At 37.6% G+C, this 15,861-nt stretch overlaps 3 protein-coding genes across 3 annotated transcripts; all 3 read right to left on the bottom strand.

Moving 5' to 3' along the window:
* Positions 1-2,156: 2,156 nt before the first annotated feature.
* On the bottom strand, positions 2,157-4,719 carry LOC113067276 (protocadherin gamma-C3-like). The gene has a single exon (XM_026239629.1). It carries the CDS (start codon positions 4,527-4,529, stop codon positions 2,157-2,159), a length of 2,373 nt encoding a protein of 790 aa, XP_026095414.1. The 5' UTR covers positions 4,530-4,719.
* Positions 4,583-8,266, bottom strand: LOC113066493 (protocadherin alpha-7-like). The gene is made up of 2 exons (XM_026238360.1): positions 5,751-8,266; positions 4,583-4,594 (listed from the first exon to the last, which is right to left on the bottom strand). Exons 1-2 carry the CDS (start codon positions 8,109-8,111, stop codon positions 4,583-4,585), a joined length of 2,373 nt encoding a protein of 790 aa, XP_026094145.1. The 5' UTR covers positions 8,112-8,266.
* Positions 8,267-10,255: 1,989 nt separating this feature from the next.
* On the bottom strand, positions 10,256-14,537 carry LOC113066492 (protocadherin alpha-8-like). The gene is made up of 2 exons (XM_026238359.1): positions 12,099-14,537; positions 10,256-10,276 (listed from the first exon to the last, which is right to left on the bottom strand). Exons 1-2 carry the CDS (start codon positions 14,448-14,450, stop codon positions 10,256-10,258), a joined length of 2,373 nt encoding a protein of 790 aa, XP_026094144.1. The 5' UTR covers positions 14,451-14,537.
* Between the last annotated feature and the right edge of the window lie 1,324 nt (positions 14,538-15,861).

Here is a 15,861-nt window from a genome sequence, read left to right as displayed (position 1 = left end):
GGGCTTTCAACAGGACAGTGCCCTAGAGTAACACTGACACCATGTGGAGTGGATTTGTTTTTGACAAAAAACATATACAGTATTGTTCAAAATAAAAGCAGTACAATGTGACTAACCAGAATAATCAAGGTTTTGAGTATATTTTTTATTGCTACGTGGCAAACAAGTTACCAGTAGGTTCAGTAGATTGTCAGAAAACAAACAAGACCCAGCATTCATGATATGCACGCTCTTAAGGCTGTGCAATTGGGCAATTAGTTGAAAGGGGTGTGTTCAAAAAAATAGCAGTGTCTACCTTTGACTGTACAAACTCAAAACTATTTTGTACAAACATTTTTTTTTTCTGGGATTTAGCAATCCTGTGAATCACTAAACTAATATTTAGTTGTATGACCACAGTTTTTTAAAACTGCTTGACATCTGTGTGGCATGGAGTCAACCAACTTGTGGCACCTCTCAGCTGTTATTCCACTCCATGATTCTTTAACAACATTCCACAATTCATTCACATTTCTTGGTTTTGCTTCAGAAACAGCATTTTTGATATCACCCCACAAGTTCTCAATTGGATTAAGGTCTGGAGATTGGGCTGGCCACTCCATAACATTAATTTTGTTGGTTTGGAACCAAGACTTTGCCCGTTTACTAGTGTGTTTTGGGTCATTGTCTTGTTGAAACAACCATTTCAAGGGCATGTCCTCTTCAGCATAGGGCAACATGACCTCTTCAAGTATTTTAACATATGCAAACTGATCCATGATCCCTGGTATGCGATAAATAGGCCCAACACCATAGTAGGAGAAACATGCCCATATCATGATGCTTGCACCTCCATGCTTCACTGTCTTCACTGTGTACTGTGGCTTGAATTCAGAGTTTGGGGGTCGTCTCACAAACTGCCTGTGGCCCTTGGACCCAAAAAGAACAATTTTACTCTCATCAGTCCACAAAATGTTCCTCCATTTCTCTTTAGGCCAGTTGATGTGTTCTTTGGCAAATTGTAACCTCTTCTGCACATGCCTTTTTTTTAACAGAGGGACCTTGCGGGGGATTCTTGAAAATAGATTAGCTTCACACAGACGTCTTCTAACTGTCACAGTACTTACAGGTAACTCCAGACTGTATTTGATCATCCTGGAGGTGATCATTGGCTGAGCCTTTGCCATTCTGGTTATTCTTCTATCCATTTTGATGGTTGTCTTCCGTTTTCTTCCACGTCTCTCTGGTTTTGCTCTCCATTTTAAGGCATTGGAGATCATTTTAGCTGAACAGCCTATCATTTTTTGCACCTCTTTATAGGTTTTCCCCTCTCTAATCAACTTTCTAATCAAAGTACGCTGTTCTTCTGAACAATGTCTTGAACGACCCATTTTCCTCAGCTTTCAAATGCATGTTCAACAAGTGTTGGCTTCATCCTTAAATAGGGGCCACCTGATTCACACCTGTTTCTTCACAAAATTGATGACCTCAGTGATTGAATGCCACACTGCTATTTTTTTGAACACACCCCTTTCAACTAATTCAACTAATTGCCCAATTGCACAGCCTTAAGAGCGTGCATATCATGAATGCTGGGTCTCATTTGTTTTCTGAGAATCTACTGAATCTACTGGTAACTTGTTTGCCACGTAGCAATAAAAAAATATACGAAAAACCTTGATTATTCTGGTTAGTCACATTGTACTGCTATTATTTTGAACAATACTGTACATCAACAAAATATATTATTTCCTCAGTGGTCACTGCAAGGCAGTTAAAGTAGAAAGGATTGTTTTGGAAACGAAGCCATCTCTATTCACAAAAGTTTCAGAGAATAATCTAATTTTAAGATTTTTCATTCTAATCTAACAATGAATAATATATATATATATATATATATATATATATATATATATATATATATATATATATATATATATATATATATATATATATATATATATAAACTTTTGTTGTATTTGTTCAATTTAACTCTGAAATCCTCCATGATATGAGCAAAAAAAAAAAAAAAAAAAACTTTTAAGTCTGTAGACATTATAACAATAAACAGCCATGCTATGGAAGAATGAAAAGACAACAAAAGCTAAAAAAAGAAGCAGCAAACCAGTAAAATAAAATACATTCAGATATATCCAAATCCAAGACTGCAATTAGATTTAATAAACGATTCTTACCTCTCCAGAATCTCTCCTTCTGCGATCTGGTATGACTAGAGTATTTCCATTACTGCCCGCGACTAAAGTAGAGCCGATACTCATTCTGGGTCCAACTAACATGTACCGCTTGTCTCCAGATCTGTACTGGATGCTGTGACACAGAGTCCCGTCGTAATTTGGATCCTGCACATACTTCGACGAATAGTCTGTCGATTTAGAGCACTGCATTACAATCAACACGATGATGCTGATGACAAAAAGCACTGAAACTGAGCCCAAAGTGATGATCAAATAAAATGTCATGTTGTTTTCCTCCTCGTCTTTTACTGTGTTTTTCACATCAGAAACTGCAAAAGCCTCTTTTGGCTCCACAACTTTGACAATCACAGTCGCTGTTGCTGAGAGTGAAACGTTCCCATTGTCTTTGACCAGAATGATCAGTTTATGCTGGGCCTCGTCTGTTTCTGTGAATGAGCGAAGGGTCCTTATCTGTCCTGTATAGCGATCCAAACTAAAGAGACTGTGGTCACTAACTTCCTGCAGTGAAAATAATAACCAGCCGTTGTATCCTATATCTGCGTCATAGGCTCTGACTTTAGTCACCAAATGACCTGCGTTCACATTACGGGGAATCTCTTCCACACCCTCAGCAGAACCGTTAGAGCTGACTGGATACAAGATCACTGGAACATTGTCGTTCTGATCCAGAATAAACACGTTCACTGTCACGTTACTGCTCAGAGATGGAGATCCAGAGTCTGTAGCGAGCGCGTAAAACTGAAAGGTTTTGATAGTCTCAAAATCAAAACTTTTAAGTGCATGTATTACGCCTGTCTCAGAATTAATATTAAGAAAAGATGTCATGTCACTTTGTGTCCCATTCCCTTTAACAATCTGATATGAAATCATAGAGTTTTCATTTAGGTCTTTGTCAAAAGCACTCAGAGTGAGAATGGGCGCGCCTGCAGAGTTGTTTTCAATCATATATAATTCGATGGGATTTAGGATAAATTCAGGCGGGTTGTCATTAACATCTGACACCTGCACGCTCAGAGTTTTATATGAGGACAGTGGAGGCTGACCCAAGTCACTTGCTGTTATTGTAATGTCATAATGTGATACAGTTTCACGGTCCAGGTTCCCTTTAGTTACTAACGAGTACATGTTTTCCTGAACTGATGGTTTCAATTCAAATGGAATATTTTCAGAGAGAGCGCACACAGTTTTCCCGTTCACACCAGTGTCTCTGTCGGTAACACTAATGAGCGAGATAACAGTACCAGGCTTGGAGTCTTCAGACACGATCTTTGATAGAGACGTCACCTCTATGGTCGGCTCATTATCATTTATGTCCTGTATTTTTATAATTACTCTACAGTCTGTAGTCAGAGGCGGCTGCCCATTATCAGATGCCTGTATATCCAACTTATAAACATTGGTCTTTTCAAAGTCGACCTCTCCTATTACATGGATTACTCCTGTTATTCTATCCAGGGTAAAAATATGTAACATATTCTGGTTGTTACCCCCTCCAAAAGTGTAAGACACTTCACCATTTGGACCGTCATCAAAATCACTTGCCAGAATTTTCATTACTAAAGTTCCAATTTTCACATTTTCATGCAGTGTTGTAGAATAAACATCTTGACTAAATACAGGGCGGTTGTCATTCACATCGAGAACAAGTATTGTTATATTCAATGTTCCTGATCTTTGCGGATTGCCGCCATCTATTGCTGTTAAAATTAAATTGTGCTCAGCGTCTTTCTCGCGGTCAAGGGGCTTTTGTAAAACCAGAAAAGGCAATTTATCTTCTCCCCTGTCCCTTATTTCTATATCAAAATGCTCGTTTTGACTTAATTTGTACAAACGCACAGAATTCACAACACTATCAGGGTCACTCGCAGCTTGCAGCTGAAAACGAGTTCCTTGAAGAGTGTTTTCGGAAATTTCTAATCGCTTTTCTTTTTCTGTAAATGTTGGGGAATGATCATTTACATCAATTATCTCAACGGCAATATAATGGATCTCAAGTGGATTTTCCACCACTAATTTTAAGTTTATCAAGCATGCTCCAATACTATCACACAGCGCCTCTCTGTCAATTTTTCTTTGTACATATAAAACGCCATTGTTTTGATTTACCACGAAAAGAGCTTCATCCGATCCAGACACAATGCGGAACCGTCTGTCCATCAAAGTACTGACATCAAGTGCCAAATCTTTGGCGATATTTCCTACAACAGATCCCTCTTTTACCTCCTCTTGAACAGAGTATCTTATCTGAGCTGAAATCTGCTGCCCAAAGCACAGAAGAAAGCAGAGAACCGTCCTCCAGCACTCCCCTTTGCGCCTTTGTCCTCCAGCTTCCATTGCGAATGACAGCGAAATCCAGAAGCAAATGCCGCTACCCGGTCAGATTATACTTATGTGTTCATCTTGAACGAACAAACAAAGGTGACGCACAAAAAAAGCTGCAGCATTCACCGCTAAGCAGTTCTGTCTTTAGTCGTCTTCAAACAAAAATCATCTTCCCTTTGCGCAGAACAAAATGCCAAATGCAATCTAGATATGGGGGCAGGGTGAATAGATGCATTGCTTTCCCTGTACAACAATGACACCATGAGGTGTGTTAAGAATGTCACAGATAAGCAAAACCGCTCTGGCTGAAAAAAGGAGCCTGGTCTCCTGAAAACGCACATCAATAGAATGAATATTTGTGTTTTGCGTGCTATTTATAGCAGAAACTGACTTTGACGTGCATGTAATATGCAGTGTTTGAGTGTATATGATACGCACTGTGTTAGCGTGCATAGATACTCATTTTTGCGTACATTTAATACACACCTATCTGCAGTACGGCAAATAGAAACAGAAAATCTTGCCTTTGAAATGCGCTCTCGTGAAATCAGGTTAGAATAACAAATAAACACGTATTGTCTTTTTTTTTATTCTGAAAACAGAACCTCTCATATGCATATTTCCGATAGACAAAAACAGACACATAATAAAATTATAACAATGAGTTAAAATAAAAATATAGACTAAAAGTAAACATTGCAAAGCTCAAGTTCAAAATAATCGGTTTCGCTCAGTTTATAAATCAAACAACATCCCCTCTGTTTTGCTAATTAATGTCTCAACTAAAAGCTGAGTCGGATATTTCTAATAGCAGATATTTGTCAGACAAAATGATTTTTGAATATGATTTTTTTTTTAAATAACGGTCTTAGACGTATCAAATAATCAACAATTTGATCACATGGCAAATACATCAATTAAAATGAAATGGGGGCGGGGGTTAAAAACGACTTGCTCGAATATGAAGGAACACATCACCTAATTGCATTTATATGACGTCAGATTGAAAGCGTAGTAAGCGCGCTCCACAAGCAAAACCGCAAAATAAAAGCTTTTGACTCTCAACTCTAACTTGACATCAGCCCAATTTTTTTTTTTAAACAATGCAAACAGCAATGCCGAAAAAGCATGAGTTGACAACAAGGGTAAAGGAGGAGCACTTCAAAAACGTCATATTATGCAAATGACAAATGTTAATCTCAAGTGCAAATAAATAAATAAAACGGTTATTACCTCTCCAGAATCTCTCCTTCTGCGATCTGGTATGACTAGAGTATTTCCATTACTGCCCGGGACTATAGTAGAGCCGATACTCATTCTGGGTCCAACTAACATGTACCGTTTGTCTCCAGATCTGTACTGGATGCTGTGACACAGAGTCCCGTCGTAATTTGGTTCCTGTAAATACTTGGACGAATAGTCTGTCGATTTAGAGCACTGCATTACAATCAACACGGTGATGCTGATGACAAAAAGCACTGAAACCGAGCCCAAAGTGATGATCAAATAAAATGTCATGTTGTTTTCCTCCTCGTCCTTTACTGCATTCTTCACTTCAGAAGCTGCAAAAGCCTCTTTTGGCTCCACAACTTTGACAATCACAGTCGCTGTTGCTGAGAGTGAAACGTTCCCATTGTCTTTGACCAGAATGATCAGTTTATGCTGGGCCTCGTCTGTTTCTGTGAATGAGCGAAGGGTCCTTATCTGTCCTGTATAGCGATCCAAACTAAAGAGACTGTGGTCACTAACTTCCTGCAGTGAAAATAATAACCAGCCGTTGTATCCTATATCTGCGTCATAGGCTCTGACTTTAGTCACCAAATGACCTGCGTTCACATTACGGGGAATCTCTTCCACACCCTCAGCAGAACCGTTAGCGCTGACTGGATACAAGATCACTGGAACATTGTCGTTCTGATCCAGAATAAACACGTTCACTGTCACGTTACTGCTCAGAGACGGAGATCCAGAGTCTGTAGCGAGCGCGTAAAACTGAAAGGTTTTGATAGTCTCAAAATCAAAACTTTTAAGTGCATAAATTGCGCCTGTGTCAGAATTAATGTTTAGAAAAGATGTCATGTCACTTTGTGTCCCATTCCCTTTAATAATCTGATATGAAATCACAGAGTTTTCATTTAGGTCTTTGTCAAAAGCACTCAGAGTGAGAATGGGCGCGCCTGCAGAGTTGTTTTCAATCATATATAATTCGATGGGATTTAGGATAAATTTAGGCGGGTTGTCATTAACATCTGACACCTGCACGCTCAGAGCTTTATATGAGGACAGTGGAGGCTGACCCAAGTCGCTCGCCGTTATTGTAATGTCATAATGTGATACAGTTTCACGGTCCAGGCTCCCTTTAGTTACTAAGGAGTACATGTTTTCCTGAACTGACGGTTTTAATTCAAATGGAACGTTTTCTGAAAGAGCGCACACAACTTTTCCATTAACACCAGTGTCTCTGTCGGTAACACTAATGAGCGAAATTACAGTACCAGGCTTGGAGTCTTCAGACACCATTTTCCCCAGTGACGTTATATCGATCTCGGGTGTGTTATCGTTGGTGTCTAAAATTTTTATGACAACTCTACAATCTGTCTTCATAGGGGGCTGGCCATTATCAGATGCTTGAACATCAAGTTTGTAAATGGATTTCTCCTCAAAGTCTACATTGCCTTTCACACGAATGTCACCTGTAAGTTTATCCAAACTAAATATTTCATATATATTTGGGTGCTGGTCGCTGCCAAACGCGTAGGTAACCTCTCCATTTGAGCCATGATCTGCATCACTTGCTTGAACCTGTACGACTGGCGTTCCAACTTGTATATTTTCTTTTAAATGTGTTGAATATATATCTTGGCTAAAAACAGGTCTGTTGTCATTGTTATCAAGAACAACAACTGTAACATTTAGAGTTCCTGATCTTTGTGGATTTCCTCCATCAATAGCTGTTAAAACTAAATTATATTCATCATTGATCTCACGGTCAAGATATTTTTGTAAAACTAAAAATGGTAGTTTATCTTCTCCCTGATCTCTGACTTCTAGATCAAAGTGTTCATTTTGGGTTAATTTGTATGAACGAACAGAATTTACCCCGGCATCCGGGTCACGCGCGGCCTTAAGCTGAAAACGCGTCCCTCTAGCAGTCGATTCTGAAATCTCCAATCGTTTCTCGTGTTCACTAAAACTGGGCGAATTGTCATTTACATCGGTCACCTCCACTGCAATATAATGTATTTCAAGAGGATTTTCTACAACAATCTTAAGATTTATGACGCATGCGCTATGGCTATCACATAGCGCCTCTCGGTCGATTTTCTTATGAACGTGCAAGACGCCGTTTTGATTTACCTGAAAAAAATCATCATTGGATCCAGATACAATACGGAATCGCCTGGCCGCCAAAGCACCAATATCTAGGCCCAAATCCTTAGCAATATTTCCAACGACGGTTCCATCTTTCACCTCCTCCGGAATAGAATATCTTATCTGAGCTGAAACATGCTCTTCGAAGTACAGCAGAAAAAAGAAACACAAAGCAATCCACCAGCACTCGCATCTGCTCCTTTGTCCTCCGTGTCCCATCATGATTCAAACGCTTATCAGAAAACAAATTAGTGTTGCTCTTGTGATTTCTTCATGAGCAAAATCTCCGAGATGCTATACAAATTTTTCCTTCTAATAATTCACCATAATCCACGCAGACAACAAGGTATCCTATGTTTCAACAACAGCAGAATTGCCTTTTTGTGGAGAGGAACAACAGCGTGACGTCTCGAAGAGGAGGGACAGTATTTAAAAAGGTTTTCCTGTATTATACTGACACCATGAGACTAACTGAGAATATAGCCGATAATTCAAGAAATTCAGTGTTAGGATACATTAGAATCCACCTGCCAATGCATGCACCAGACTTCAGTTGCTTTAAATCAAATCATCATACAGCTAACCAGGGCTGTGTTTCTCCATAACGACTGATTTTAGAGCGTTCTCTACGAGTCATTTTATGATCGATCGTTATTGTTTCATGCACGTTTCGTAAAAAATGCTACTTAGGAGTCGCTATCCATTTGTCAAGTGCTGAATTGTTACCTAATAGAATGAAATGTTAACCTAATGCTGCGTTCCAGACAACTCGAATATAATAACAATTATATTATATTATATTATATTATATTATATTATATTATATTATATTATATTATATTATATTATATTATATTATATTATATTACTGTACATAACAACACATAATATACTTTCTATGTACAGGGGGAGAAAGAGAGAGAGACGTTATTTCCGGGTCAAATGCATGGCTGGTTTTCCTGCACCTCAGCAAGTCAATCCAGGCAAACCCAGTCTTTGAAGAATATTTCCTACAGTATTTGTTGTTGTTGTTGTTGTTGTTGTTGTTGTTGTTATTATTATTATTATTATTATTATTATTATTATTATTATTATTATTATTATTATTATTATTATTTGTTCAGTCATTTAATTTAGATGTGTATTTATATTTTTTCTGCCCTTTTTAAGTTTTTCATTTATAAATAAAAAAAATAGAGTGTACAATAAAGTACGATCAAATCCTTATATTATTGTCACATTGCATTTGAATACAGTTAAAGGTGTAATCTGCCGATTGTCCTGCAGATGACCGCATACATCTGTCTTCTTTAAGATGCATTTGGCTTTACTATTACTCCACAGCACTCATAGATTTTCAAGTGTTACGATGCTTTTTGGGAAAAAAATACCTTAATATTAAGATCAGTCGTACGAGTTTTTACGATCTACTTAAGCTTACGATGCTTTTGAGAAACTCAGGCCAAAGCATTGTAACATTAAATGCTCAGAGAAGCTATTAGCAGTGTTGTGCCTGAACTCGTTCATATTTTGGGCGAACGTGAACTGAACGTGCTGTATAAATGCCTGATGAACGTTACTCGTGTCGTTCATTCTGGTGTCTGTGAACGGCACGCTCTCTCAGGTTAACTTCGTTCAATAGGGTGCCAGATTTCTATAGAGCAAAAACCCTGCTAAAACACACCGTAAACGGGTCTTAATATGTAGCGGAAAAACACCCAATCTGGCAACACCAGCCACCAGTGTCGCACCCCCGTCCGCCGCATGCGTGACGCGTCATCAAAAAAAAAAAAAAAAAAAAAAGCATGTAGCAAGAAGGCATATGATCATTTAAAAGAATTTTATGATGTTTATGACAAGGTCGGTGAGAATGGGAGACAAAGCATTAAAACAACAATGGGGAAATGCTGTCCCCTCAATGCTAATGTAAACCCTGTTTGGATTAGGATTCAAAATTGGATATGAAGATGAAATCTGACGCATAGCTTCATTGTTAAAACTGATAAAATAATTGCTGTCTGTAATTCTATATGGGATGTTGCAATAATTTAGGGAAATAATAGCTCGCAGCAACATATGGAAAAAAAAAAAACTATGAACTAGTTCATTCTGTGAACTAAGTTCAAAATGTTGTAGTTTGAACTATGAACTGAACTAGTTCATTTTAAAATTTGTGAATTGAACTTTGAACTAGTTCATGTAGAAAGTGAACTTTCCCAATACTGGCTATTAGTTTGATTTGCCATCTCCCAGCACCAACCATCTGCTAGTCATCCAAATAACTCTCTCAGGCCTTAGCCTCCATCTGAAGTTGTCCAGACCACAGCCACAACACCTCAGCAGTTTGAGAATGTCTGTGGTTGTAGTCAGTGCAGCTGGAGATATGTCTTGAAAGACAATAGACAATTTCTTAAAGAGGCCAGTAAGATGAACAACAGTTTTCAACAGCAGCTCATTGACTCAAAACAATAAAACCGTGTTAATTGTGACAAGTTTTTGATGGCCATGTGTTTGTTAACTCACCCTGAAATACTACAAGAATTATTATGAGTTTTTCCAAGTGTTTCTGAAGTGAATGACTTATGGTTAATATGGTAAGTTTAAATTTAGTTAATTTATAAACTGTATAGATTAAGGATGACAAATATTTGTACTTTATCTAGTGAATACATTTCAGTTTATTGCAGACATGTTTTATCAGCACTGTTGTATATATGTTTATGTATATTTTAATTTTGTACAAATGTTCTTTATTTTTATTTTTAATTATTTCCTTTTAAATTATTTTAAACAATAAAAGAGTAATAAAGAGAAGTACAATCAAAACCTTGTATGCGATTGAATAAAACTACAGGTGCAATCTGTCGTTTGTCATGCAGGTGACCTCATAACTTTGTCTTCTTACGATGCATTTTGGGCTTTAAGATTACTCCAGAGCATCTGCGACGGTTTTTAAGTGCTACTTAAATGACGACGCTTTTGTCAGTCGTACGATCGTTTTTACGATCTACTTACACTATAATAATAATAAAAAAAGAAAATCTGTGACATTTACGGTAAAATACAGGCAGCTGTGGTTGCCAGATTTTCACCGTTAAAGAGATGGTAGCAACATTTTAGATTTTACAGACTTAACTTGTCTATATAATCTGCGGTTTGGAGAAAATACACTTCTGTGTGAATGTTACTTTCTTTAGTTAGCTGACTCCATAAAGCTTGTGACGTTTCACATTTGTAGATTGAGTCGCTTTATTTAAAAACGTAGACGGAAGGAAAATAATGTACATGTAACAAGTAAATGTAAAATTCTGATTTGAACTAAAGCAAAAATTATCGTTATGTTTAATGGTTGGCTGGTTGAGATAATTTTTTATTAAGTGCTTTAGTATTTGTTTGATTCTAAATTTAAAATGTCACTTTATTTAAATTCGCTATTTTTATTTGGTACATTTGCAATAGGGTCTGGCTGCATACATGAACTTGCACTTTCATTCACCTGCGCTTCCACAAGTGACGTCACTTCCAATCGTTTTTATTTTTATGTTATTTATTGTTGTTGTTGTTGTTTTACATTTAATTTCTTAACATTTTACAACTGTTGCGATATCCAGATCCCGGAGACGAATGGATCCAGTCCAGAAGGGAAAGACGGATGGTTTCTGCTACGTATGTTTTCCCTTCTGGACCCTGTCTTCACCATCTAGTTACTGTTGTAAAATTCTGATAGATTCAATAAAAATAAATACATTTAAAACAATAAAAATAAAATAAAAATAAAACTCTAAAAGTCCAATATAGCTATTTTTATATTCACAACAATGGATAAACGTAGTTGCACCCAGCTTAATGTGGTTTTACTGCTGATGTGGTTTTATTTTTGATAGTTAAGAAGGTTTTTAAAGGCTTTTTTACTTTAATGTTTAAGAGGTTACTTTTACTTCAGTGATATTTAGTGATATGGTGTGGTATCCGTACTTTTACTAATGAAAATTGTGTAATTTTACATCACTGTTATAATAGCAGTTGATGTTCTTGAGAAGAAAAAAAAGTTATACTGTGAAACGAAACGTTATCACCAGGGAAGCAATTCGTGAGAATGCATGGACTCGAATTTCAGCACCAAGGACAGCACTTTGAAAGGCGTAAACACTCGTGCAAACTTAAAAATAAAATAAAATAAATAATAATATTATTGAGGATGCATCTTACCTCTCCAGAATCTCTCCTCCTACGATCTGGTATGACTAGAGTATTTCCATTACTGCCAGGGACTATAGTAGAGCCGATACTCATTCTGGGTCCAACTAACATGTACCGTTTGTCTCCAGATCTGTACTGGATGCTGTGACACAGAGTCCCGTCATAATTTGTATCCTGTAAATACTTGGACGAATAGTCTGTCGATTTAGAGCACTGCATTACAATCAACACGATGATGCTGATGACAAAAAGCACTGAAACTGAGCCCAAAGTGATGATCAAATAAAATGTCATGTTGTTTTCCTCCCCGTCTTTTACTGTGTTTTTCACATCAGAAGCTGCAAAAGCCTCTTTGGGCTCCACAACTTTGACAATCACAGTCGCTGTTGCTGAGAGTGAAACGTTCCCATTGTCTTTGACCAGAATGAGCAGTTTATGCTGGGCCTCGTCTGTTTCTGTGAATGAGCGAAGGGTCCTTATCTGTCCTGTATAGCGATCCAAACTAAAGAGACTGTGGTCACTAACTTCCTGCAGTGAAAATAATAACCAGCCGTTGTATCCTATATCTGCGTCATATGCTCTGACTTTAGTCACCAAATGACCTGCGTTCACATTACGGGGAATCTCTTCCACACCCTCAGCAGAACCGTTAGCGCTGACTGGATACAAGATCACTGGAACATTGTCGTTCTGATCCAGAATAAACACGTTCACTGTCACGTTACTGCTCAGAGATGGAGCTCCAGAGTCTTTGGCCACAACATAGAATTGAAATGTTTTTAAAGACTCAAAGTCAAAGCTTTTCAGTGAATAAACGGTTCCATTCGCCTCATTAATACTCAGGAAAGAGGTCATGCTTTGGTCTGAATTCATTCGATCAATTGAATAGGATATACGAGCGTTTTCACCTTCATCGATATCAATTGCACTTAATGAGAAAACGGCAATTCCTGCTTTGTTGTTTTCAGCCACGTAGAATGTATATGGTCTTTGAGCAAATGTGGGACTGTTGTCGTTAACATCAGTGACATCAACGTGAATTGACCTTGTTGATGTTAACGACGGCGTTCCTAAATCATTGGCTGTTATAGTGATATCATAAGACGATTTCAATTCTTTGTCAATGTATTCTTTAGTTACCAAAGAGTAAAAGTTTCCATCAGGCGACGGCTTGAGGTCAAAGGGAATATCCTTAGGCAGAGAGCAAACTATCTTTCCGTTCATACCTGAATCCAGGTCTGTAACTCCCATCAAAGCTACGACAGTCCCAGGAGGCGCATCTTCAGAAATGTGTCTGGACAATGAAGTGATGTCAATCTCAGGTCTGTTGTCGTTGACATCCTCAACATTTACAAGCACATTACACTGTGTAGACAAAGATACGGTGCCCTTATCCGCGGCCAGTATCTTTAATTCATAAAACTGCCTTTCCTCAAAATTTAGCCCACCCTTTATCTTTAATTCCCCCGTTAAACTATCCAAATCAAAAACCTCAGAAGCTCCATTCCTGAACTTGTTCCGTAAAGAGTATTCGATTTCTCCATTCAGTCCTTCATCTGAATCTGAAGCATTAACGCGCAGCAGAAATGTACCCTCAGGGGCATTTTCTTTTACTGTCACGGTGTATTTTTGCTTATCACAAACTGGGGCATTATCATTGATGTCCGACACAACAATAGTAATATTTACAGAAGTAGATTTCTGTGGCTTGCCACCGTCCGTCGCAGTTAATATTAGGTAATGTCTTGCGAGTGTCTCTCTATCAAGAGGTTTTTGTAAAATGAGAACAGGAATCTTACCTTCGTCTCCCATGTCTTCCGTTTCTAAACGAAAATAAAGATTTTGGCTCAGTTTATATGATTGCAAGTCGTTTGAGCCTATATCCGGATCGTGAGCAGTTTCTAACTGAAATCGTGACCCTGTTATTGCAGATTCAAGTATTTCCAATTTATGGTTTTCGTCCAAAAAAGAAGGTGGATTATCATTGACGTCGATAATGTCAATTGATATCTGGTGCATTTCGAGTGGATTTTCTATCACTGCTTTGAGATGAATAAGACATGGGTTGGTTTTAGCGCACAGCTCTTCTCTGTCTATCCTCTGGTTCACAAACAAAGCGCCGTCTTCATGATTTACCCGAAAGAGCTCTTGCTTTGTCCCCGCAACCATACGTAGATTCCTGTTGTCCATTAAAGCCGGATCAATCCCTAAGTCCTTTGCAATGTTCCCCACAGTGACTCCAGTTTTTGATTCTTCACGAAGGGAATAGTTTATCTGGGTAGCATTTATTCCGGAATTGAACAGCAGACATATCAGATAAAGAATCTTGCTCATCCATATTATTTTATTTTTGCTTTCCATGCTTCCTCTGAACACCACTGAAAATGGTTTTAAACAAATGCGGTCAAGTCACTTATGCAATTCCACATTAACAGACCCATCTAAAATCGTCGTGGTTGTTCATTGTTCAAAGCCAGAGTGATGTCTGACACGCCAGCGCACGAAGTGAACCTGCTCAACAGAACTGTTAGCTATGATTAGTATTGTAGCGCCACTCACAGCGATTTTGCAGAACTGCATAATTTCCTTCACAGTGCACAGTACATCTTCTAATGATGTTAATAAGTACCACCACCACCACCACCAATAATAATAATAATAATAATAATAATAATAATAATAATAATAATAATAATAATAATAATAATAATAATAATAATAAAATATATACTAATAATGATAATAATAGTAATAATAATTGTTATTATTATTATTTTCAAATAATATTATAAAGTTTACAATTCTAAAATTGATGCATCACAACACCAAATACTTAAATAGAACGAAACATCTCATTAGATAAAAAAAAAATAAAAATTTATTAAAATCCGCATTTAAATCATGATTTATCATGCTTTAAAATAATAAATGAGCTTGAATTTGTAAGTATGCAGTGTTTTAGTGTCTAACTGCATGGTGAGCAGTGACACCTTGTGGTTCAGTTACACAGATCACGTGACAAGCTCGGCCCCACCCGCCTCTTTTGTTCTGTGCCCCCTCCCACCTCAGCTGCTTACGTATGAGCTTTCCCATATCTGCACTGGTCTGTGAAACCCAAACCACATATCAGACAAAAGACACCAGAGGGCAGAGTGAAGTGATTCACATCACATGCTCTTTGTAATGGGCATACTCTGTGTAATGGAGATCAAATATACATATCAATCACACATGTTCATCACAATTTCTCCTATCATAAAAAGACAGTCATAAAGTATTATACATTTCTGCATTATACAGTGTGTGTGTCTGCACAGCTATACGAGATCCCTGGATCTGAGGAGCTGAGCCTCACTTCTGTGCATCAAATTACAGGCTGCAGGCTGCAGCATCATGCACCCCCTCCCTGCCCGCAGTCCGTTACCGTGGCAACGGACCCTTGGAAAGGCGGGTCGCTGTCTGTGGTGCTCAACATCGCGGTCTCCTGAGGAAAGGGCGAATGGAAGGGGTTTGGGAAGATCATAAGGAAGACCAAATAAATTAATCACTCACGAATGAAAACTCAGTAACAACATTGTATTTTTTATTATTAATTATTTTAATATATATATATATATATATATATATATATATATATATATATATATATATATATATATATATATATATATATATATATATATATAATGATTTTATCCTCTTTAACCCACGTTCTGACATCTATCTTTTACTCGGTCGATATAGAGACAGGCTCTTGTTGCCTAGAAACAAG

This window comes from Carassius auratus, chromosome 50, assembly GCF_003368295.1.
Source record: "Carassius auratus strain Wakin chromosome 50, ASM336829v1, whole genome shotgun sequence".
Lineage (NCBI taxonomy): Eukaryota > Metazoa > Chordata > Actinopteri > Cypriniformes > Cyprinidae > Carassius > Carassius auratus.
Note: the sequence above shows the minus strand (reverse complement) of the source record. Positions and strands in the feature narration are given on the sequence as shown.

What these genes read in the sequence shown, in the direction of transcription:
- LOC113066492 (XM_026238359.1), bottom strand. Translation starts at nt 14,450, where the DNA reads ATGGAAAGCAAAAATAAAATAATATGGATGAGCAAGATTCTTTATCTG. An exon ending in GGAGGAGAGATTCTGGAGAG is followed by an intron (nt 10,277 to 12,098) that starts GTAAGATGCATC and finishes TTGTCTTTCAAG; the next exon opens with ACATATCTCCAGCTGCACTG.
- LOC113066493 (XM_026238360.1), bottom strand. Translation starts at nt 8,111, where the DNA reads ATGATGGGACACGGAGGACAAAGGAGCAGATGCGAGTGCTGGTGGATT.
- LOC113067276 (XM_026239629.1), bottom strand. Translation starts at nt 4,529, where the DNA reads ATGGAAGCTGGAGGACAAAGGCGCAAAGGGGAGTGCTGGAGGACGGTT.